This window comes from Kogia breviceps, chromosome 7, assembly GCF_026419965.1.
Source record: "Kogia breviceps isolate mKogBre1 chromosome 7, mKogBre1 haplotype 1, whole genome shotgun sequence".
NCBI lineage: Eukaryota > Metazoa > Chordata > Mammalia > Artiodactyla > Physeteridae > Kogia > Kogia breviceps.
In genome coordinates this window covers 8043005-8067038 of record NC_081316.1, presented here as the reverse complement: position 1 = coordinate 8067038, position 24034 = coordinate 8043005, and the positions used below count along the sequence as shown (strand labels likewise).

The window sequence follows — 24034 nt, the reverse complement described above, 5'->3', positions numbered from 1 at the left end:
GCTCAGTCAATATTTGTGCAAAGAATGAGAGGCTGAGGTGCTCAGCCTGCGGGCTCTAGGCTCTGTGGGGCAGGTCTCCCTACGTAAGGGCAGCAGTGACTCCAGGTTTCCACCTAGGAGTGCCAAGGGCTGGTAGGAAGGGGCTGGGTGGGGGGGGGCACTGGCCTGGAAGAGGTTCTGCCAGCAAATCCTCCTTAATGCCCCCCCCCAACCACCCCCTTGACCCTGCCCAAGAGGTACAAATGGAACAGGGGCAAATGATTCATCTACACAGCTGAGAAGTAAAGGGGGTGGAGGGGGTGGGCTAGGGGTGCGTGTTGAGGTATCGGCACCAGAAGATGGTTGGCTCCCGTTCTGGGTTTTGGCCCCCACCCCCACCCCGTTGCGCTGGCTGGGGAAGGGGTAGAGGACAGCCGGGCCCGGGGCTAGGCTGGGGCTCCAGCCGAACTTCTGGAGGGGGAGGGGCACTCAGGCAGAAGGCCCTCGGAGAGCGCCCCCGGGGGGGGGGGGGGAGAGGGTACGGAAAGAGGTGCCAACGGGTAGCCTGCGCCCTCGCTCCCCGGTCTCCCAAAACCCGGGGTGTAGGTGTGGCTCCCCCGGGTTTGGGTGGGTTGGCACAGGAACCGGCCTGTGGAGGGGGTGTCGCTGGCGCTGGTGGCTGGGGCAGAGCGGGGAGAGGGAGCCGGCAGGGCGGCGCGGGGAGCCGTAGGGCGCGCGGTAGAGGGGTGGGGAAGAGCAGGGGGCGGGCGGCAGCCGAGAGGCGGGCGGCTTTGGGGGGTGGAGCCCGGACCGCAGCGCCTGCCGCTCGCTCGGCGCTGTAGCCGCCGCCGCCGCCGCCGCCGCCAGTGCTGCCGCTGCTCAGGACTCGGGACGCAGGGCGGGCGGGCGCTCGGCGAGGCTCAGGCGCTTGCGGCTGCTGCTCTCCTCCGGCGCCCCGGGCTGCAGCGCTCCGGGTCCCGGGTCCCGGCCCACGGCCCGGCGCCCCTGGGGCCCTCGCGTTTCCGTCCCCGGTCCCGCGCCCTGCTCCGGAGAACGCTCTCAGCTGGCCCAGCCGTCCCGGGCTCGCGCCCCCGGGCCATGAAGAGGGGCCCGTGAGGGGCGCGCGGAGGCGGTGGAAGAGGAGGGAGGAGGGAGGCCGAGGAGGAGGGCGCGGGGGGCGGAGGATGCCGCCGCCGCCGCCGCCACCGCCGCCCGCCGGCCCCCCGCGAGCCTGACTCCAGACCCGAGGATGGAGCCGGCGCGGGGCGCTGCAGCGGCTCCCGGTGCGCCCCCGACCAGGTACCGGCCGGGCCCGGCGGGCCCCGGGGCGGGCGGGCGCGGACACTGGCCGCAGCAGCCGGGAGGGGCGCGGGCGCGGTGGGAGGCGCCCCTCCGCTCGGGGACTGTCGCTAAGGGCGGTGCGGGGCGGGGGGAGGACAGCAGCTTGTCGGGCGCAGGAAAGGGCTTCCCGGGCTGGCGGTGGGTGAGCGCCGCGCTCACCCTAGCCCTCCCCGCCCCCATTTGGGGAGGGCAGCAAACTTGAGACGCGCGGCGGCTCCGGGGCGCCCGCTCCCCTTCGCTGCGAAGCGCGCTCGAGGGCTGCCCGAGGCTCATCGTCCCACAGACTGCCCGGCTCCGGGCTGCTGAGAAGCCTGGAAACCCTGAGGTCCCCACGCCTGCACCAACTTTCCAAACCGGGGTTGCACGCGGAGACAGGGGCAGCCTCCTGCTTCCTGACCCCCGCCCCTGCCCCGCACCGGCACCGACCACTCTGCGCTGAACTGGTCGAGGGTGGGGTGGGGCGGGGCAGGGGCTGCCGGAAGGTGCAGAACCCCCGCGGAAGCCAGAACCACCCTCCTGCTCTTCCCTGGGTAGGACCCGGAGAGCAGCGCCTCCCGGGCTCTGGGAACCCAGAGCGGCCTTGGCCGGGAAGCTAGGGGTTAAAAGGTAAGACCTCATGGTCGTCCTAGGGTGGCACCTCGGCCTGATTTTCGATACCACAGGATACCTCCACCCCCATCCTGCGCCTGCCCCTTCCCACGATTACGTTCCTCACCTCCGGTGCAGCTTTTCTCCTGATGCACTTGAACACTGCTCCTAAGCTGGTGGCTTCTAAGAAAGGCCACTGGGAGTCCAAGTGCCAGAGGATGATGGGCTTAGACCTTTAACAGAGAGGTGGGGGCAGGAGATGGGGAGGTGGATGTCCAGTCAAGGACAAACGTTGAGCCCAGCACGTTCCCGAGGGCCGATAGGGGCCGGAGGCAGAGGGGACCTGCGATTGGGGACAGGAGGTAGGCACCCTGGCTGGGAGGCCAGAGGAGCTGTAGGTGTAAGAGGCAAGGAGGTGGGGGCCGAGGTACCAGGTACCTGCTTCAAGGGTTCCTCAACCCCTTGAGGTGGGGCTGGCTGTCTCAGGCAGAGAGACCTTACCTGGGCAGGCAGCACCGAGGCTCCAGTCCTCGGCTGCTGGGGACACTTAACAGGCATCACCGTGACCCTGTTTCTTTTTCTAAGTGCTCTCCCCCTCATGACTCACACATCGGATTCACCAGGGAGGTATCAAGCCTCCAACCTATTCTCTTCCCCTCCCTCCTGGGTTTTCAGGGAGCTGCTGGGGAAAGGAGGGGGTGGATTTGCCCCGGGGCCTTAGCCCCCTGAGAGAGGCCAGGAGCCTGGCATTGCAAACTTTCAGTTCCCTGCTGCTGTCCTGATCAGGGCAGGTGAGCGGCCTAGGCCAGGCCAGGGTGGGAGGGCAAGCGAGAGGAAGTCTCTTCTAATTATCCCCCCCCCCAACCCTGCTGAGGCTTTGAAATCATAGCGCCGCCTCCCTCCTGGCACAAGCAATTAATGCTGACCTCCTCACCTCCAAGCAGAAACCCATTTCCCCCCTAAAATCCAAATTTCCCTCTTTGCTGAGTATTGCAATGTTTTTGGCCAGAGGTTTGCTCTTCTACCTCTGAAGTCAAGCTCCTCTTGCAGACAAGCTTCCCTCCTCCCTGGCCCTGAAGTGCGCCTCCATTAGAAGGGATGTAGGGCCCCCTTACCTCCCTGTTCCCCGCCCACAGGGCCCTACTTCCAGAGGAGGAGTGGTGCCGATGGTGCTGATATAGGGGTATGTGTGTACCGGCTGCACACACATGGAGGAGGTGTACATCTGTGCTCCAGAGTCTGCAGGGGGGGCCAGATGCCATGCTCTCAATGCGGGGGGGGGGCAGGCTTGTGCCCCACCCCCAGTTCCCCTTGCCCACATTCCTGTTTCTCTCCCTTGCCCACTGTGGGTCTCTCTTTACTTTTCCAACTCACTCTGCATTGGTGCGGGGAGAGAGCATTTGATATTCATAATCTGGTTCAGAGAAGGTCCCGAAGCCCTGAGTCACTGTATGGTTTCTATGGAAACAGACTTGTTCAGAGGACTCGCTGTAGCTGTAGCACGGCCGGCGCTGGTGGGGGAGAAGGGAAACATATAGTAAAATCAGGCTCCACAAGTGTGGCAGGAGTTGGACCAACTCCCTTCAAGGTGGGCAGGGAGAGGCTGGGCAAGGCTCTGGGGTCCTTACAGGAGGGGCTGCCTCTCCCCACCCACCGGGGTTACGCCCCTCCGCCCCAGGAGCTGCTCGGCTCCCTCTGTGGCTCTTGGCAGGTTGCTGCTTCTCCCATGGGCTTTCTGACTAGGTGCCAAGGCTTATGGCCGCCACCATATGCCTCAGTCTCCTCCTCCGTGACATGGGGAAAATAAGAGCACTTTACCTACCTCATAGGGATGTTGGGAAGGTCAAATGCGTTACTACGAGGAGGACACTCAGAACGCAGCCATTAGTAAGTGTTCAGTAAGTGTCACTGTTATTAATTCAGGGTGTTGGAAGGAACTCCCCTGGCAGTGCATTCACCTGGATCCATCCTCTGTGTTTGGCAGGTGGTCTTGACATCTGGCAGGGCTGGCCTCCTGCTTTGGAAGAGCCTCCCCAGCAGTGCCGGTACACCCCCAGCTGGGAACCAGCCATCCATTTCTTCCTCCCACGGAGCACTTATTTAGGTTGCTGAGGGCTTGAGCACCGCGCTAGGGAGTCCTGGCTCCCGTTCAGACCCCACCTGTCTAGGAGCTTTGTGGGAACAAATCCTCCAAGTCCAAATGGATGGGCAGCTTCCCGCCTCGGCCCCCTTGAAATTGGGCCAGAGGAAGAGGGGCAGGAGAGGTCCGGGCTCTGAGGACAGAGAGGGGGGACCGGAATAGGGCAACTCTCCCTGATCCTGGAGAGGCTGGTTCACCTGGCTGGAGAAGCATCTCCCGATGATCCACCAAAGAGGGGTCAGGAACTCTCCAGAAAGATAACAGACGCTGGCCCCCTCATCTCCGCAGGTTAGAACCTCAGTTGCTGAAGTGTTCCCAGTGTACCCTACACAAGTCTGGACTGGCTCGAGGCTCCAGCCTGAGGCACCAGCTGATGTGCTACTGCCCCGCAGGCTGCGAGAGGGGCCTGCCCACTTCTGCTTACCCCAGCAGCAGCGCCTGCCTCGGCAGCATCTGCGCATGGCCTGAGGGCATTCTGAGCTCCAGGGATGACCCAGCCAGTCCCCCTCACCGGCACTTCTTTCAGTTGCTGTCCTCCCCTCCCTGGCCTGCAGACACAGCCCCTCCTCCTTTCCGTGTCACTCTTCCCCGCCTCCCCTCCCATAAGGTGGGCTTCAGCTCCAAGCTCCCTCAAGGCAATCCCTGTAGCAGTACCAGCTCTCAGAGCTGCAAAGCATCCTCCGTATCTGCTTGTCCTTCCTTCTATTTCACAGACGGGCAAACTGAGATTCTTGGGGTTCGCCTGCTGAAGCCATCACCCAAGCTGGCCCTGGCTGCTCCCAGCTCCACCCCAGCCCCGGGGGTGCGCGTCCATCTTCCCTGGCTCTCTAGGTAGCCCCAGACGCTGCCCAGAACCTTCCCTACCCTCCAACATGCTGACAGTTTCCGGCCAAGGTTCTTCCCCCAGGTCTTTCTGGACCGCTTTGCCATCCTCACTGGCGTTCACAACACCTTCTAATTTAATATCCTCTGCAAATTTCATTCACGGACTGTTGACTCCCTCTCTCAGGATCATTAATGAAGATGTGAGATAAGATCTGACCCAGCGCTGGGTCTTGGCAGCCCTGCCCCCCTCTCCCAGACTCTGTCCCTCAACCCCTTACCCCTGGCTTTGCCTCCTCCACCCAGGACCCTTGGGACCTGGCCCCCTCTTGCTTTCAGCCCCGTGACAAGTGCTTAGGGCCAAGTCTGTTTGAATTAATTTTGTAAGATTGCTTGAGGTGCTGTATCAAAGGCTTTGCTAAAAATCAAGATAGATTACCCTGCCTGCATTTCCTTCATCTACCAGTCTTGTAGTTCTATCAAGAAAGCTATCAAGTTTGTCAGGCATGATTTGTTCTTTGTAAAGCCCCACGGTGCCGCGTGGGGCCCAGCGTTCCTGCGTTTTCTAAATGTTTAGAGATTCCCTCTTTGTGTTTGCTCCTTGATTAGAGTTGCAAGGCTGTGGGCTGGGAGTTGTCGGCAATGCTCATCTCTTCCTCTGGGATGGGGAACAGAGCGCAGCCCTCCCCTTCTCCCGGTCTCTGCTTGGGGGAGTGAGTAGTTTAGCACCCACCGAGGCCCTGCCGTGTTCTGGGGGCCCCAAGCTGTGCACTGGGGGTGGGAGTGTGCAGGGGGCCTGGTGCCGTCCCTCAGGGATTCTGTAAGCAGATGAAGACGACAGACAAGTCTGATGCTGACATTCTGAAAGTATCCCTGAGTGAGTACCTCGTACCGTGCACTGGGAGCGTTACCATAACGCCAAGAGCGTTACGTTTGAGATCTTAGTTAAGCCCCTCCCCTCCCCTGGGAGGTGGGCATGATCTCCCCTCCCCAGGGGCCTCTGCCAAGGTCTTGGGAGGGTAAGGCTGCCCTGGATCTAAGGTCTGGGTGTCACCCTCTGCCGTGTTGCTCCTAACCACTTAAGTACACCTTACAGGATATACAGCGTCAGGAGAGTAAGTGGAGCGGGGTTCAGACCGAGGGTTTCAGCGGGTCAGGGAGGGAAGGAAGGGAAGCCTTTAGGGAACACCTCGGACAGGGGAGGACTTCGCTGCACGTGCACCCCACGCCCGGCACCCCGTGGCCCGCATGCAGTTGCCTACCCCGCCACTTCTCAGCTGTGGGAACAAGTTGCGTAACCTCTGTGAGCCTCGGTCCCTCACCTGTGAGAGGGGCCCTCCACGAGCAGCTGCCATTACATCTTCTGGAGGTCCCTGTTGACACAGAGGCAGGGATACTCATCCGACTGTCATGTTACCAGTGAGGGGCTCCCCCTAACGCTTCTCATCCAGGAGACAGAGGACTGACAGATTGAACTGCCTGGCGCCCTTGGGACCAGCTGCAGGCTGGTGGTAAGTTCTGGGCTTAGGGACCAGGGGGGACCTCTGGGCCTTGAGCCCAAACCCTTTGCCCCATTCCAGACCACTTCAGGCAAGGGGGTGACGAGGACATCTTTGGTGTCCCCTTGGCGCATAGGATTTGGGCATTCCTGGCCAGGAAGCCACCCACTCCCCCCTCTACTTGCCTATAGCCAGACCTGGAGCCCTGAGTGGGCAGCAGAGTGTGTTTTGGTTACTGCGTATCGCGCGGGACGCAGCACCGGGCTGGTGCACACCCGTCATCTCTTCTCATCTTTGCGATGATCTCCCCTTTGTCATTCAGCTGGGGAGGCAGCACCCGCCTGGGAAGTGGTGAGAAGGTACCCAGCGCACGCATGTGCCGTGCTGGGAACCAGGCAGGAAGGGCCGTAGGCAGCCCGCATCCCTCCAGCTGACACCGCAGGGGTCTGTCTGGTCCTTGGAGACGGTCACTAGGGTGGATGAGCCCACGTCTGGGTTTGGGTGAATGCCGAGGTCAGGGTTGGCACCAGTGTGTGGCGGAACCCTGGGGGCCCCCTTGGCCCTGGCACTCCCTGCCCCTTCCCTCGAGTCTCCTGGGGCTGGGTGCCAATCTTGCTCTTGGGTGTGGCCTGGGGGCTTAAGCTCTGTGGTTAGGCCTGGGGCTTGGGGGTCCTCGGAGCTGAGCTTGAATCCCGGCCCTACCACGGACTAGCTATCCCTCACTTGCCCAAGCCTCATGCTCCTCGTCTGTGAAAGATGGCAGTGGTACCTGCGGTAAGAGCCCGCTCGATGGGAGCCAGGACTGTGATCATATCTGGGTATCCGCTCCTGCAGCCCCTCCATCCAGCGTAATAGCCCCCAGGCTCAGGTGAGCCCCCCGCCCCCCGCGCCCAGCCCTCCCTCCCTCATCCCCAGGGGCCAGCTGGGCCTTAGGCAGGTGGCCCGAGACTGGAGACTCCAGGATCCAGGGACAGATGGCCCCCACCCGCCCGGCTCCTCCAGCAGCAGCTGCCTGTGCTTTAGCTCCTGTTGGCGGTTTCCCATCCTTGAAGCTGGGAGGAGGGGCTGAAGCCCCGGTATCCAGGGGGTGGGGCCTGGGTACTCTCCCACTCGGGCTGTGGCTGCTGCGGAGGGGAGGGGGGGGGACAGGAAACCGGGGCCTTTCCGCCCAGTGTCGGTGCAGAAGGGTCCCGCCTACCACAGGCGGTAGGCCGGGCTGTGGTAGGATCGGCCTGGGGCAGGGAACCGGGCCCTTCTGGCTCACTGCTCCCCGGTGGGGGGCCCGGCGCGCTGGAGCCTTGTGCCAGGAGGTGGGTCCCTCTCCCCGCTGCTGGGGAAAAGTTCCCTGAGGTCGGGCCGGACCCGCTGACCCGCTGCGCCCAGGGCAGGGCGGTAGGTAGTCTCTGCAGCCCGAACAAGCAGGGTCTCCAACCACACAGATGCTGGGAGCTTCATGGAGGAGGCTGTGGCACGGTTTTAATGCCTTGAACGTTTCCAGGCCACTGTAGCCTGTCTGTAGCTTAGACTCGTCCCTGAAAATCATGCCCAGGGTTCTTACTTGATGAGCCCTGCTCTGTGCCCAGCCCTGTGCTAAGCTTCCTCAGCTTCCTGCCTCACAGCCCCAATACTCGAAAGGTTCTGTGATCGTCTTTCCCGTTTCATAGATAAGGGCAACCGAGACCTATTGAGGTTAGGTGCCCTGCACAAGGCCTCGTAGCTGTAATGCATCAGGAGTGGGAGTCAGGCCGGGCCCGGCTGGCCCCGCAGCCAGGGTGCCCAACCACCCCCAGCCTGCTGCCGTGCCTGCCTGTGGGTAACGTCTCAAGGAGGCTTGAGACAACATGCATGTTCGCAGGGTCCTCACTTGTGGACTCTGGAGACACCAGGGCTCATAAGAGGCCACCAGGCAGCTCTGCTGACGGTGAAAGGTTGGTACACGGTCACTCTCTGGATGCTTGTCTTTGGAACCGTGAGAGTAAGAACTCGCCCTCGCTGGAGGTGCCCGAAGGATGTTCTGGTTCTGTGGGGTCTGTGGATGAGTCACAGGGCCCAGGGGCTGTAGAGATTGTACACGAAATCCATGTTCGGGTTGGTGCCGATTCTGCGGAGAGGGACCCTAATAGACCTCGCAGTGTTTCAGATTGAGGGGGCACGACTCCAAAGAGAAAGAAGCACTGGGGCCTCCAATAACCCCTTGGCTGGCCCAGGCCACAGAGGCTGAGCTTGGACCCCATCAGCTCGCCTCCCCTGGAAGGTTGCACTGGCTGAACTATATGTGGGCGCACGGCTCGCCTTGAAGGTTGATTCAGGACACAGCCCTGCGAAGCTTCTCCTTGGACTTACTAGGTGTGAGGTCTACCTGCTCAGGGCTCTCTAGGAGACCCTTAAGAAGAAATCCTGTGCTGGATTCAGTATCAGTAATAGCTGGGCATCTCTTGAGCAGGTGCTTTAATCCTCATCTCACGGATCCTATGAAACATGTAAGTGAAATATTTCCTTTTTCCCACTGGCAGCCAGGTAGCTCTGACCTGTCTGTGTCGCCCAGAAGTGTCTTGGCCGTGGTACGCTACCTGGTTCCTAGTTCTTTCAGGCTTTCGTACCCCTGTTTTCTCCTTGCCTCATTTTCATCACCCCGTTTGCCTTAGGAAGAAAAAAACCTTGCCGTTTTATGTGTTTTGGCCTTAACTAAACACACATTTATGGTGGATCGCTGCTGGCTACCGCAGACGCGGGGATTAAGCATTTCCTTTCTGCAGTCTCCATCCCAGGGGCCTGTTTGCCAACTCTCCCCCCCTCCGCCCCCGTCCAGTTCCTGGGACCCCAGCGCCTTGGGGCCCCTCCATACTGGCTCCCGAGTCTGGTGAGAAATACAATGTTCAGGTTTTCTTCCTCTGCTTTTCCTGTCTCCCCAGGGCTTCACAAAAGGAGGAAAAAAAGTGGACGGGGAGAAAAACCGGGGAAGGGAGTCATTTCCTCAACTCAGGCCTTAGCCGCTCCCCAAAGCCCCAGGCCCCCTTTTGAGGTCTCGCCCTTTTTCAGCTGCTGCCTTGTCTCAGCGGCCCCAGGTGACTGCTGCCCCCCACCTGAGCAGACCAGGCCCAGTTCTGGCGGAAAGGTGGCGAATTCAACCCTGGTGCCTTGGAGATGGGGGAGGAGAGAGCTGGCCGGCCGTGCCCTGGGGCTGGAATCGGGGGACAGTGAGACGCCCGTGCTGAGCGTCAGTGTCCCGCCCTGTCATCGGCTGCCCCTCCAGTCCTCGCGTGGGGCAGCTTCACTTCGTCCTCCAAGGTTAATAAACTCAAACTGAATCAACACGCTCAGTATAAACTGTGCCTTCCTCCCACCCGTCTCCTAGCGCCTCCCACTGGGCCGCTACAGTTAACTGGTTCAGTGCAAGTTCTTGTGGTTGTTCATATGCATAAATTCAAATATATAGATATATATTCACACACATCCTCTTTTCAAAAATGAGAAAGGGTGGCACACTGTTGCCCAGGTCTTTTTCGGCCCTAGATTTTTTTACTTAATAATATATTTTGGGTGCTGTTTCCACATCAGTGCTTACACATCTGTGGAGGCTTCTCGGATAGAATCAGTTGAAAAGAAAACCCTAGGGTCAGGGAGAGTGCTAATAATGAAGGGGTTAAGCCTCTAGGGATGCCCACATGCGAGTTTTAGGAGGTTTAAGAACCTTCTAATTGTGTGTATAAAATTGTGGGCGCAAATGGATCTTCCTGGGAAGAGGGGTTGTGTCTCTCCAAGGGGGGGGGGGCGGTCCGTGGCCCAGAAAAGACAAAGACCCATAGCACTGTGTTGCATGGGATTTAATAGAGCAGGTGGCGGGGGCTAACTCTGCAGAGGGCAGAGCCCCTTGATTCTTGGGCCTCACTGGGGCAGCCACGGATCTGACTGAGGCAGAGCTGCCAGCCCTGGTCTCTTCTTAGAAGGTGGCTGGAGCCTTCCCACTTCCGAAGGAGGATCCCCCAGCCTGCAGCGAGGGTGGCCCTGACTCTGAGCATGGGGTATGGGGCCTTCCTGGGATCAGAAACCTCCAGCGGCCAGACCTGGGAAGCCCGTAGAGTCGTTGGATCTATGGAAAAACTGAGGCACAGAGAGGCCAGGTGGGTGAGTCCAAGGTCACCCAGCCAGGGAAATGCAGAGCCTGTGGGCTGCCCCTGCCTGTGACAGTCAGTTTAGGGTTCTTTGCCCTGCCAGGGCGGAATGAGACTAGGAAGCAGAGGCCCTCCCGATGATGTGGGGCTGCCTGTTGCTGCGTGCCTCTTGGCGTGTGGGTGAGGGCGAGGGGGTGCACAGAGCAGGGCCCGAAGCTCGGGTGGCGTGTCCTCCTCACCTCACGCCACCTCCCGCTGCCTGCACCCTCACATTAGGCTGCAGCCAACCAGCCAGGACTTCGGAGCACAGCAAAGACGCGGCGCTAAGAGGCTGCACTACAGGATTTGGCCACTAGAGGGAAGTAGGAAAGCCCCTGCGGTGGTTCTGCAGGAGAAAAGCTCCCAGGCTGGGGAAGGAGCCGAGGGAAGAAGGGGTTTGGGGCACAGGCCTGCCTGGCAGAGGTGTGGGCACAGCGGTCAGGGAGAGTGATGATGTGTCCTGAGGGACTTCCCTGAGACAAAGAGCAAACAAGACATTTAATGAGGATAATAGTAACACACTGCTCCGTGCCAGGCACTGTTTTAACTAATCAGTCCTTATAAACAGCCTTGTTAAGATTGTCCCTACTTCTCAGGTGAGAAAACGAAGGTCCAGGGAGATTGAGAAATCTGGCCATCAAGGGGGCTGGTGCCAGAGCCGATGTCCCAAGCACAAGGCTGTGCCATATTATGTGCCTGTTCATGTAACCACTGCTATATGGTTATACCTCCTTTACGGGTGCTGGGGGGGCTGAGGCTCAGAGACAACGGGTGAGTCACGCAGGTCCGTGCACCTGCTAAGTGACAGGTCCAGGTGGGTATGGTTTCATGGCTTGAGCTCTTAGTTCTGAATTACAGTTCTCCCAGAAAAAGGTGTTTTCCACTCCCGTCCTGTGCCCTGCTTTGAAGGTGGCTGATACTAAAGTGTGAGCTTTCTTTTGGGAGTGGGTGACTTCCAACAGAAGTTACAGATTCTTGGCCCCTGTGTCTAAGGCTCAGCTGGATTTTGACTAACCAGAGGTGGAGGGAGGCCATGCCAGAGGCTGCTAGAAGCCCAGAGAGGGGCTCTGGGGCTTACAGTCTGGCTTAAAGGATGAGGGCCTTGAGGAGTCCTTTGCAGTGGCCAAAGCTCCCCTGGGAACAAAGGGCCTGGCCTCTGGGCCTCTGGTTTCCAGGGCAGATGCCTCCAGCATACCAAGGATGCTTGGCCGGCCGTGGGCCTGGCTCTGCCAGGCTGGCAGGAGAGCAGGGGCAGTTTTAGGAGGGCCAGACGTCTTCCATCTTCCCGTTCCCATGCCCTCACTTTGCCCTCCTGGGGCGGGGGGAGGGGGATGGCTTGTGTCTGGGCCTTCAAACACATTCCCCTCCTGTGTGTCCAGGCTGCACCTAGTGGATCCGAGTCCTACTTTTGTAGGGATTTATAACATTGCAATGATGCTTCAGTTACTTCTGATTTATTGACAAAGACAGCAGGTTTCAGGCCTGGCCTTACATTTCTTTGGGTGGCGGTAGAGAGGGGAAGTGGGGGGAAGAAACTGAAATGGTCTCCTCCCTGAAAGATGCTCCTCTTTAAAGAAAACCTCAGGTGAATTGTTTTTGGAACTGGAATCCTAGAGTTAAGTGGAGTCTCTTTAAGGCTTCTGTTTCCAGTCTTGGTGGGGACCAAAGGGTGTTGGATGTAGTTGAAGAGGGAGTGGGTCAGGGAGGACGGTTCGAGCATGGACTCTAGAGCATACCGCCTGACCTGGTATCCTGGCTCTACCTCTTCCTAAGGGTGTGAGCTTGGGGAAGTTAGCTAACCTTGAAGAACCTCAGTCTCCTTATCTGTAGAACGGGACTGTGACCTCCTAAGGTTAGTGAGGGCTAGATGGACTGATGCCTGGGAAGGGAGCGTATGCCTGGGAGAAACATCTCGAATGCCCAGTAAGTGCTTGCTTTCCTTTCTGTTATTATTATTATTATTATTTGCGGTATACGGGCCTCTCACTGTTGTGGCCTCTCCTGTTGCGGAGCACAGGCTCCGGACGCGCAGGCGCAGCGGCCACGGCTCACGGGCCCAGCCGCTCCGCGGCACGTGGGATCTTCCCGGACCGGGGCACGAACCCGTGTCCCCTGCATCGGCAGGCGGACTCTCAACCGCTGCGCCACCAGGGAAGCCCTCCTTTGTGTTATTTTACCCGTAGTGCCCAGAACAGTGCCTGGCTCATACTAGGTAACTAGCATGCTTGTGAATAAATACAAAGGAAATACAGTGGAACGAAACAGCATTGCAACTAAAGAATGGACCCCTAAATAACTTTAAAACATTCCTTTGCATGAATATTGGTGGCTTTTCCTCCCTGTTCTCTAAAGGTGTTCACATTTGTCTTGGGGCACTTGGAAAGGGTGGGCCTGCACTTTGCAGGGGGGTCACATTTAATGCAGAGAAGCTGTCCTCTCTGGGTACCGATGGAGACAGCATCTTATGCTGTCGAGGGGTGAGGCAGGGTGGGTTGGGATGTGGTCAGGGCTGTGGTGTTTCTCTGATCACATTGGAGTTTCCCTAGAATTTAGACTGTGCTTTCCCCTATTTACTGCCACCTGGTGACATGGTACTGCTTCCTCTAGGTACCAAGTGGAGTTTCGTACTTAAAACAGGACTCCTAGACCCCAGAGCCTCAGCCGGCCCCCTGCCATCTCACTCCCGCTTCTGTGCCCCTCCTCAAGCTTCAGCATGTTTCTTCCCCACTATGCTGGTGTGAAAGGGCCACAGCACTGGCCTGAGAGTCTGTCCCAGAGGGATTCGAGTCTCTGCTACTTCTTACTTGCTTATCATGCCCATTTGCTTAGTCTCGGCCTCTTAATTTCATCCTCTGAACAATGGGAGTGAGGACGGTGACCTTCCAGAGGGGGCTGTAAGGAATAACATGATGTGGCGAGTTGGGTGCGTGAGCCGAGCCAGGCAGCACTGCAGGTTTGGGAAATGAGGACCTCCTCGCCCTGCCCTCAAGGGAGTCGATCCGTACAGGGCATGTGGGAAGGATATTCACAAGGCACAGGAGTTCACCCCATCAGCCACGAGCCAGTCGATCGACCAGACCAGACAGCAAAGGGAAGAAACGTGCTCTAAGTCTCGGAAACGGTCTGAACATCCCCTTCTAACGCCCGGTGCCTCTCATGCTGATTCACAAACAAATGGGGGGCATTAACGGAGTGCATGTTTGAAGGCCAGGGACAGGTAACCTGGAGGCACGGTAAGTCACCTCTCCTTGGAAGGAAGGAGAGCGGGCTCTGGGGAACCTGCTAGATGGGGCTAAGCCGAGCATGTGAGTGCAGGCAGATTGCTCCACCCCTGTGCCTCAGCTATCTCTCCTGTGACATGGAGCCAATACTGGCTTCCATGTAAAGTTCTTGAGGGGAATTGATGAGCTAGGGGCGGGGAAACCGCTTAGCACTTAGGAAATACTCAGTAGACCCTAACAAAAGTAATGTTGCCGTCTTGGTGTTTTAACTTAGGATCTGTGAAGAGCATCCGCATCCCGGATGCTCCCTGGTCCACTTTTGCTTTGAGTTTCAGGTAGCGGTTCTCCTCCCTCCGTGTGGTTGGAAGAGGAACCTCGCTTCCTGGCTGTCCCCTCCTCGTGGGCCTCAGCGCGTGGGTGTTCTCGACTGAGCCACCGCTTCCGCCTGGAGATCTGGGGTGAGCACCGCTGTCCTTGCTGACTTCCGCTAACCCCCCTCTTGGGAAATCACTGGACGAGTTGAATTGCAAAGGGTCAGGGTGCTCTGCTGATTTTAACTGCAGAACCAGTCTGGGCTGTGCCCTGGCCCCACATGCCGGGACCACTTTGACTCTGACTGTTCCGTTCTTGGGCACCAGCCGCCGTGTCTGGTTGGGTCAGTCTGGTCACCAGAGCTGAACTGAGCTCGCCAGGCCTGGGGGTGTTTGCGGCCAGTGGATTTCTTCGCAGCTCCCTCTGGTGGTAGCTGGGAGGGGCGCCTCCACGGGGGGCGTTGCCCAAGTGGGGCGCCAACGCTCAGCCAGCTGGGCGGGCAGACTTGCCAGCTCCCTGCCCACTGGGGCGTGGTCTGAGCCCAGGGACTGAGACTTGCTGGGAGGGTATGGCAGGGGGTGGAAGAGGCGGGTGAAGGGGGTAGGATGCAGCCCAGGCCTCAGAGGGCTGCGTCCAGGGGATCCGAGATGGCGGTGGGTTATTTGGAGCTCTGAGTCAGTGATAAATCTGGGAGAGCAAGCGAGGCCTTTGCTGCCCGGCCCTGGAGAGCTGTCTGTGGGGCGTAGGACACAGGAGAGAAGGGGTGGGGAGGGAGGAGCTTGGAGCCCCCGCTTCAGCACCCCTGCCTTCCCTGTCTACTTGCAGTCTTCTGGCCACAGGGCTGCTGCACAGGCAGTGACTGCCGGCTGGGCCTGGAGACCTGGCGGCTGCGGACTGCCCAGCTCAGAACAGCCCCTCTTTGGTGAGTCGTGGAGTCCTCTCTGCCTCGCCTTCCCCAGGGCTGTCTCCGAGCTATAGCCCGTCTCGGGGGGCAGCTCCCAGACGCCCAGGTTAGCTCCTCATCCCCGCCCTCCCTGCCCTCCCACCCCCCATGCTTTCTCCTCAGTTCCTTGAGATGCCTCTTCTGTACCACCCCTTCCTCTTCTCACTGCCCTGCCTGGGTTCTCTGGGGCCACTGTTGGATCACAGTGGGGTCCCTGTGCTTACCCTGTGGGCAGAAGGGGGTGAGGGCCTAAAGACGGAGGCCCTTGAGGACTGGCTCGGGGAGGGGGGCCGGAGGAACCAGTTCACTCTGCTGACAGTAGGGTCATCTACCCCATGGCCTGGACCCCTCCCTCAGTGGCCAGGAGCAAATCCTGGAGGACGCTGGGGCCCAGGAAGGGATGCTTCTCAGCAGCCCCTGGACCCTGTCTCTGCTCTGGGCCAGCTGACTCTTCGGGACTCCGTAAGCCCCAGGAGTCCCCTTCTGGAAAAAGCTGGTCACCTGCATCTGTAAATCTGGGGGGCCAGGGGGAGGGCATGACACAGTTGTCCGCCTTTCCCGGCCCAGTAGGCATGGGATGCTAGCGGCCTACCAACTCACGGTGTGCAGGGGTTCTTCCTGCGTGAGGACTTGGGTCAAGAGGAGGCATCCGACGTGGACTCTCCTTCCTCTTGGGGGTGGGCAGGGGACGGGGGAAAGATGACCACCTGGGGAGCTGGGTGCCAGCTCGTGGGGGTGAAGAAGATGCAGGTGGGCCCAGGGGATGCCAGCAGGGGTGACAGGCGGTGACAGGGGAATGGCTTGAGGTGGGAACTGGTCATTCCCAAGTGTGGGAGTTGGGAGGGTTAGGGTCTTGCCCAGTCAGGCCCCACTAAGGGACTCAGTTCATGATGGGAGGCCCCGCAGCCAAACCCCAGGGTATGGGAATCAGTCCCTGATAGCCCCCAGGAGCTCCCAGAGAATGGTAGAGTCTAGTGCAGGAGCCATTTAGGCCTCAGATGCATGTGTGAGCGCTGGGGCATGGAGCTGGAGCCCTTCCCCCGGCGGGCTGGAGATCAGCTTCTGCCAGGGAGCAAGCCAGTGCCCCCGGCCTTGGGAGGCACCCAAGCCTGGCTGCTCCCCGACGGCTGCCCGCCTTTGCCCGCAGACCTCGCACGGTGGAGAAGCAGCCCCATGAAGGTGCCCAGCCATGCAATGTTCCTGGAAGGCCGTCCTCCTCCTCGCCCTGGCCTCCATCGCCATCCAGTACACGGCCATTCGCACCTTCACCGCCAAGTCCTTCCACGCCTGCCCGGGTCTGGCGGAGGCGGGGCTGGCCGAGCGGCTGTGCGAAGAGAGCCCCACGTTCGCCTATAACCTCTCCCGCAAGACCCACATCCTCATCCTGGCCACCACGCGCAGCGGCTCCTCCTTCGTGGGCCAGCTCTTCAACCAGCACCTGGACGTCTTCTACCTGTTTGAGCCCCTCTACCACGTCCAGAACACGCTCATCCCCCGCTTCACCCAGGGCAAGAGCCCCGCGGATCGGCGGGTCATGCTGGGAGCCAGCCGTGACCTGCTGAGGAGCCTCTACGACTGTGACCTCTACTTCCTGGAGAACTACATCAAGCCGCCGCCCGTCAACCACACCACCGACAGGATCTTCCGCCGCGGGGCCAGCAGGGTACTGTGCTCGCGCCCCGTGTGCGACCCTCCGGGCCCCGCGGACCTGGTGCTGGAGGAGGGCGACTGCGTGCGCAAGTGCGGCCTGCTGAACTTGACGGTGGCCGCCGAGGCCTGTCGGGAGCGCAGCCACGTGGCCATTAAGACGGTGCGGGTGCCCGAGGTCAACGACTTGCGGGCCCTGGTCGAAGACCCCCGGTTAAACCTCAAGGTCATCCAGCTGGTCCGAGACCCACGCGGCATTCTGGCTTCCCGCAGCGAGACCTTCCGCGACACGTACCGGCTCTGGCGGCTCTGGTACGGCACCGGGAGGAAGCCCTACAACCTGGACGTGACGCAGCTGACCACGGTGTGCGAGGACTTCTCCAACTCCGTGTCCACCGGCCTCACGCGGCCCCCGTGGCTCAAGGGCAAGTACATGCTGGTGCGCTACGAGGACCTGGCCAGGAACCCCATGAAGAAGACCGAGGAGATCTACGGCTTCCTGGGCATCCCCGTGGACAGCCACGTGGCGCGCTGGATCCAGAACAACACGCGGGGAGACCCCACCCTGGGCAAGCACAAATACGGCACCGTGCGAAACTCGGCGGCCACGGCCGAGAAGTGGCGCTTCCGCCTCTCCTACGACATCGTGGCCTTTGCCCAGAACGCGTGCCAGCGGGTGCTGGCGCAGCTGGGCTACAAGATGGCCAACTCAGAGGAGGAGCTCAAGAACCCCTCCATCAGCCTGGTGGAGGAGCGGGACTTCCGCCCTTTCTGGTGACCAGGGCTCCGCGGGGGGGGGCTGGGGAGCGAGGGGGACACGGTGTCGATTTTGATACAAGTGGACCGCTTTGAACTGTTGCCTTATTTCCCCCTCCCTCTCCCACCCCGTCTTTGTGTCCTCCCTGCCCCCTGTCCAGACCCCGCTTCCTCTGCCTCTCTTTGTCTCTGAAATTTGCACTAAGTCTTGGACAGGAATCTCTGGGGCAGAGGGGGCCTGAAGTGGGGTCCAGCCCCAGCCCCGCCCCGTTCAGACACAAGGATGTGTGTCTCCGGCAGATGGTGACAATGTTTACAAGCACCGCACTTACACATTCACATATGCGCGCACGCACACGGGCACCCGAGAGGAGAGACACCCCAAACCGCACAACTGCTGAAGCTTCCCCAATGGACGAGTGGCGAGGGTACGGTAGTTTTTGCGCCGTCTTACTTCTACGAGGTGAGAAGTTAAAAACGAAAAGGCCACCTCTCTCTCATTGATGAATGGCGTTTGTCCCTCACCATGCTACTTCTACCCGCCGTTGCCCACTGCCCCCCCCTCCCTCGGAGCAGAGAAACTGCCCCCTCCTGCCCGCCCTTGCCTGTCAGGTGAGCAGGTTTTTACTGTGAGGTGAATGTGGACCTTGTTTATTTTTTCCAGTCTGTGGCAATGCTGTTCGTCTGTCTGAGTCTTGTGGCTGCCCCTGGACCAGTGATGGCTGATAAATGTTACGGTTTTCTGATTGATCTTGGGGTCCATCTGTGATATTTCTTTGTGCCAAAAAGAAAAAAAAAAAAAAAAGAGTGGTTCGGTTTGCTAAATGGACATTGAAATGCTTTATCTGTGTTTTCTGTAAATAAAAGAGTGCAATAATATCTGAGTGTGATTATGGGACATTCTGGACGGGCAAAGGCAGAAATCGATGGGGTCTAGGTGTTTCTGGCTTTGGGGGGGGGAGAGAGAAGGAGATGGAGGTGGGGATTCAGTGACCAGTTGCTGGCTTTCAGAATTCATGCCACCCTCATCACCCTCAACTCTGAGTTCATGGTTTCATTTCCCTCCGGTCCATTGAGACCAGGCACCTTATAGCCAGGGGTGATGTTCAAAATATTTAGCAAGTGGTATGGCTTGCCGAATCAATGTCTGGAGATCCTGATGAGGTCCTGGTGACCCTTTCCTGTGCCAGATGTTACCTCTATTGATTGCTGGGTCTGTGGAAAGGATAGCCAGGTGGGGGAGATATGGTCAAAGGGTGTGTTGGATCAGGCCAGTGGCTGCTTATCAGTGGTCTGGAAGTATTGCAGGATTTTAACAAGTCGTGCAGGTGTACTGGTGTCTACACTGGTGGAACATCAGCTGTGCTTATTTCCTTTCCCATCCTTGGCAATCTAACAGCTTCCCCAGCTCTTTTTCCAAGAAAACAGCTGGTCCCTGGGGTGGAGTTCACAGCTTTGGTGTCCTGGGACGGAGAGAGTCTGTCTGGGATTAGGTAGCCCCAGTGGTCTTGGGCTTCTCAAGCTTGGAAGAGCCTTTTTACCAGGTCACCCAGGGCAGTTCAGCCTTCAAAGGATTTATTTATCATAACCAAGCCCGCACGGCAGAGAATCAGAAACCAGAGTGCTGGCCTGCTGTTAGGGTTAAGACCCAACTCTCTGAGTGCTCTCGGGGGCCCCGCACGTCCTGACTCCTGCCCGGCTCTAGTTTCACCCTCACCACGCTCCCCTTCACATTCACTCTCTGGTCTTCCTGCTTTCTTTGAATTCCTTGAACCCGCTGAGGTTACACGCCCCAATTTGTTCACCTCTCCCCGTAACAACACCCTTGGCTAGTGCCCTCCCTCCCACACCGATTTGGGCTCAGCCGTGTGCCTTGCTTTAGCCAATGGGACAATAGTCAGAGTGATGGCTACAGCAGCATGAAAAGTACCTGAGCTTTGGAGTTTGTCACCTTTTGCCGCCTTTTGGAAGCCTTTAACTGCGTTATGGAGGAAACCTAGGGTAGCTTGCTGGAGAATGACAGACCGTGACGTGAAGAACCAAAGAGCCCCAGCCAATGGCCAGCCAGTTCCTCACCGACTTGACAACTAACACAGATGCATGAGTAAGCCCCAGCCAAGGTCAGTGCCACAGTCTGGCCTAGACTGTTGGAACTGCTTTGCCGAACCCAGCCAGATTTCTGACCTACAAAACTGTGGGTTAAAAAAAAAGTGGTTGTTGTTTTAAGCCACTAAATTTTGGAGTGACTTGTTATGCAGCAGAAGCTAGCCAATGCACACGGCACTCTGGCTCATTTCAGGGTCTTTGCCTAGATCATCCCTCATGCCTGGGTTACTCCTATTCCCCTCTTAATCTAATTAATGTCTGCTCATCCTTTGGATCTTAGCTTCATTATCAACACTTCCTTGGTTTTATCAGATTAGTTCAGTTATCCTGATCATAGGCCCCTATATATCCCGATTATAGGCCCTTATGGCCCCAGGTACATCTCTTTGATCATGTCTACCACAGTTGTAATCACACTTTTAATTGCAGGACCTGGCACACAATAGTAACCAATAAACATTGGTTACAAGAATAAAAGGAGGGATAAAACAGGTGCTTCCCACCTGAAGCACCTCCTTGTCCTGGGCCTTCACTAGGGGGTGGTCTCTTAGGGGTCTGAATGAGACCTGAGGCAGGTAATGCCCTCCCAGCCTGTTTCTCAAAAGTGGCAGGGCGTTGAGCTGGGTTTTGTTCCAAGAATCCACATCACTCCCGCCTGTAGTCTATAATTCCTTCTAACTCCACACACCAACATTGGCTTTCCTATTTCTTCGCATCGGTGCCACATCACCCACTTTGCCACTTGTTACACTTTCCAAGGTCAATGCTCAGAAGGTAAATAACAGTGAACAAACACGTGTACAGAGTTTTACAGTTTACAAAGCACTCTTTCCCCTGTTAGTCACATCTCTCCAGAGGCTCTTTCCTGCTGACACAGAGGCACCTTTTTCTAGCCAGGAAATGGTGGTCAGAGCACCACGTAGGCAGGGCCGGCCCCGCCCCCGCCTTGTCTGTGTGTAGCGCCTTGATGCCTTAGATCCCAAGGAGTAACTTCCTGGTCTTGTCCCCACGCTCAGGGCTCCTCTCACCCCACGGCTCTAAGGGCCATGTCCTGTCAATTCTTTTCCTCACGGCCTTCCTCCGTTTGTGTGTTCCCACCTGCTCACCCTAGTTTCTTTCCTTTGCCACAGCAGACGCTCTGGCCTCCTGACCCCACTTCCCTGGGACCCTGCGGAGCTCTCTGGGCGCCACTTCCCGTCACTCCAAAGGGTATTGTCCAGAACAAACCTGTCATTCCCTGCTCATCCCCTCCCCGGGGAAGAATTTCTCCCAGCTGGAATGCCTTTCCTCACTGGAAAGGAAAAGATGTAATGAAGCCCCTTCACAGACCCACTGAGAAAACACATAGGCTTCTGTTTCCTGAGGGCTGAAAAACAGGTTGGAATCAAGTCCTCATGGGCAAATAGCCAAGGTTTGGATGCACCAGGGGGTGTAGCTGCAGCCATGGGCTGAGTGGTTATTGGGGTGGGCTGTGTGTGTGTGTGTGTGTGTGTGTGTTCGTGTGTACGTGCACACACACACACAGCTGAGAAACTAACGACCAAACTGAGGACCTGGCTGGCCTGGGGGCCTTCAGCCTGCCTGCCCAGGGCACACATGCAACAATTACGCAGGCTTCACAGAGCCCCTAAACCTTCACCAAAACCTCCAGTCTGCCTACCCTGGCTCTCTAGTTGCACTTTTTGCTTCAGGGAGTTGTCACCTCCAGATGACTTGACTTAATTACAGTAAGTCTTATTCATCTTGGGATCCATTGTGATAAAATGCATAGTTCTAGGTTCCAGTCCCATCTTTGTCACTACTTGATGTGTGATCTAGGGCACATCGGTTAATTTTTCTGAGCCTCCGTGTTCTTATCTGTACAGAGGTAATTATTATAACACCTGCCCCAGAGGGCTACTCTGAAGATTGCATGAGGTAATGCATTTAAGTGCAGAGCGCCGTGCTTGGTGTATAGCGAGTGCTTGGTAGATGCTAGCCATTGTCATCATCACCACCATCATCTTCATCATCACCGTTATCCTTTTACCCATGGTTCCTAGCAGGATGCCTGGAATACGCTCAGTGAATATTTGTTGAATGAATACATTTTTTGTGAGCTCTTTTTTGTGAAATTGCTGCTGATGCACAAAGTTACACCTGAACAAAATGGCACAGCTGTCAATGAAGTACCCTTATCAGCCAAGGCCTAGAACCGAAGGCTAACTAGGGGGAGACAAGTAGGGGACAGCCAGAAATGCCCACACAATGGCTGCTAAGCATAAGGACAAGCTGGCTTACCCAAAGGACAGTACCTGTAGGCTTCCAGCACCCTTAGAGGACTAACCCTCAAGAGTAGAAGTTGGCTGAGTTGACCTGCCATCTTCTGGCCACATGCCCCAAATTGTCTAACTTCCTGGGAAAATTGCTTGCCTGGGGATGGCCCCAAGTCAGCTGCTCAGCTGCTACGACTAGGTCAGATGGACTTGGCCTTTCTGCCCCCTTTAAGGCACCTGCATTCGTGCTCCTTTTCCATTCACAAAGGACCATTTTTAGCATGGGGGCCCAGATGTCTTCTTCCTCTTGAAGGTCCAGGAGAGCCAGCAATGCAGGATGTAGAGTTTTCTTAAGCCTGAATCTTCGAGCTTCCTGGAGTGGGTCTGGGAACAGCCAGACAACCACACCCAACTGTCGGAGGTTTCCTCCTCTGGCAAATTCCAGCATCAAATTCCACGGCCTTTGACAACAATGCCTTCTTCCAGCATTGCTTCCTGCTTTCTTCCTTCCTTGGTAACACCTCAGCCTTCAGCAATGTCACTCTGGCCTTGGGCTGGCTTTTGGAAGCTGGACGAGGCTTTGGGACAAGGACCTTTGCACAGAGAGGAACAGGAGGATTTAGAACCATCCAGGAAGAGTAGAAAATTAGCAATTTAGGTGACAGGAGACTCACATTGAGAACTTGTACTACTGTGTCTTGCTGGACAAGCCAAAAATCTACCCTGAGCCTCAGTGTCTCAGCTATAGCCTGGGGACAATCTCATAAAAGATTGTGTCTTCTGCAACAATTGGATATAGTGGGCTACATATGCCCATATAGTCAAGTTAAACATATTGGCCAAATATGTCTCCAGACTTAAAAAAAAATCTGTTTATTCTGATGATTAGTGAGAAACATGTGTTAAAGATTTCACACTTTGATTGTGGATAGATTGATTTATCTATTTCACCATGTAGTTCTGTCATTTTTTGCTTTATGATTTTGAGATTGTGTTTTTAGGTGCCTACAACTGTAAAATTGTCACATATTTCTGGTGATTTGAACCTTTTCTCATTATGAAGTGTTCCTATTTGCCATAGTAATTCTTCTGCCTTTAAGTCCATTTTGTCTAATGTCAATATAGCAACACTAGCCTTCTGTGGGTAGAATTTGTGTAATTTAATATTCTATCTTTTAATTCATATACATGCCTTATAATTATGGATATATTTGAATTTACAGCTACCATTTTATTTTGTGCTTCCTATTTGTCTCACCCATTATGTGCTTTCTTAACCTTATTTTTGATTCAGTATTTTTTTTTTGTATATTACATCTTTTTCCACCACTGATTAGAAATTTGCATATCTGCTTCTATTCCTTTAGTGATAATTAGAAATGACAAATTCCTTTCTCAGTTAATCCAAGTCTAAAGTTAGTCAATATCTTTACCTTTCTCTTGAAAAACACACTTAATACCTTTAATACACTTTAATTCCATTTGCTTTCTTTTAAACTTCTCTGTGATTGTTGTGATGCATTTTAAAAGCATTATATGTGGTCCTTCATTGACTTTTTCTAAATGATCAACTTTATTAGGGTGTCATTTACACACAATAAACTTCCCTCACTTTAAGTGTACTGTTTGATCAGTTTTGACAAATGCATAGTAATACACCACCACAATCAAGACATAGAAAAGTTCAACCCCCAAATTCCCTTGTGCCCTCTTGCAGTCAATCTTCCCCAACCCGCAGAATTTGGCAACCGTTGAACTGCTTTCTGTCTCTATAGTTTTGACTTTTCTAGGATTTTGTATAAAAGGAGTCATAGATATGTAGCCTTTTGTGTCTGGATTCTTTTACTTAGTTGACTATTGATAGTCATTCATGCTGAATGTATCAGTGGTCTCTTTCATTTTACTGCTGAGTGCTCACCCTTCCTTTATATAGACCCAGATTTCCACCTGGTATCCTTTTCCTTCTACCTGAAGAACTTCTTATTTAATACTTCTTGGAGTACAGGTCAGCTGATGATAAAGTCTTCCAGATTTTCTCTAAAAGTCTAGTTTGCCTTCATTTTTGAAAGGTATTTTTGTTGGCTTTAGAATTCCAACTTAGTAGTTTTTTTCAGCAATGTAAAGATTTTGATTCACTATCTTCTGCCTTGTATTGTTTCTGATGAGAAATCTGCCATAATTCTTTTTTTTTTTTCCTTTATATATAATGTCTTTTTTTTCTAGCTGCTTTTAAGATTTTCTCTTTATCCCTGGTTTTCATCAACTTTGATTATA

General features: G+C 56.2%; 2 protein-coding genes across 7 annotated transcripts; one reads left to right on the top strand and one right to left on the bottom strand.

Moving 5' to 3' along the window:
* Positions 1-304: 304 nt before the first annotated feature.
* On the bottom strand, positions 305-2466 carry LOC136794560 (uncharacterized). Its single transcript, XM_067039376.1, has 3 exons — positions 2410-2466; positions 2200-2300; positions 305-1388 (listed from the first exon to the last, which is right to left on the bottom strand). Exons 1-3 carry the CDS (start codon positions 2464-2466, stop codon positions 305-307), a joined length of 1242 nt encoding a protein of 413 aa, XP_066895477.1.
* Positions 837-18276, top strand: CHST1 (carbohydrate sulfotransferase 1). 6 transcript variants are annotated; one of them, XM_067037073.1, is made up of 4 exons: positions 837-1278; positions 14077-14199; positions 14893-14975; positions 16144-18276. In XM_067037073.1, the coding sequence occupies exon 4, from the start codon at positions 16186-16188 to the stop codon at positions 17419-17421; it is 1236 nt and encodes a 411-aa protein (XP_066893174.1). In that variant the 5' UTR covers positions 837-1278; positions 14077-14199; positions 14893-14975; positions 16144-16185; the 3' UTR covers positions 17422-18276. The 6 variants fall into 6 exon arrangements, with proteins under 6 accessions (XP_066893174.1, XP_066893170.1, XP_066893171.1 ...); XM_067037069.1 differs by having other exon boundaries at positions 14879-14975; XM_067037070.1 differs by lacking the exon at positions 837-1278 and adding an exon at positions 1396-1926 and having other exon boundaries at positions 14879-14975.
* The last annotated feature ends 5758 nt before the right edge of the window (positions 18277-24034 follow it).

Bases quoted from the DNA above. Each gene is read 5' to 3' on its own strand.
- CHST1 (XM_067037073.1), top strand. From the start codon at position 16,186: ATGCAATGTTCCTGGAAGGCCGTCCTCCTCCTCGCCCTGGCCTCCATC.
- LOC136794560 (XM_067039376.1), bottom strand. From the start codon at position 2,466: ATGCCTGTTAAGTGTCCCCAGCAGCCGAGGACTGGAGCCTCGGTGCTG. The intron at 2,301-2,409 runs GTAAGGTCTCTC...TTACACCTACAG, and splicing joins CCTCGGTGCTGCCTGCCCAG to CTCCTCTGGCCTCCCAGCCA. The intron at 1,389-2,199 runs GTTTGTCCTTGA...CACCGCCCTTAG, and splicing joins GGGAACGTGCTGGGCTCAAC to CGACAGTCCCCGAGCGGAGG.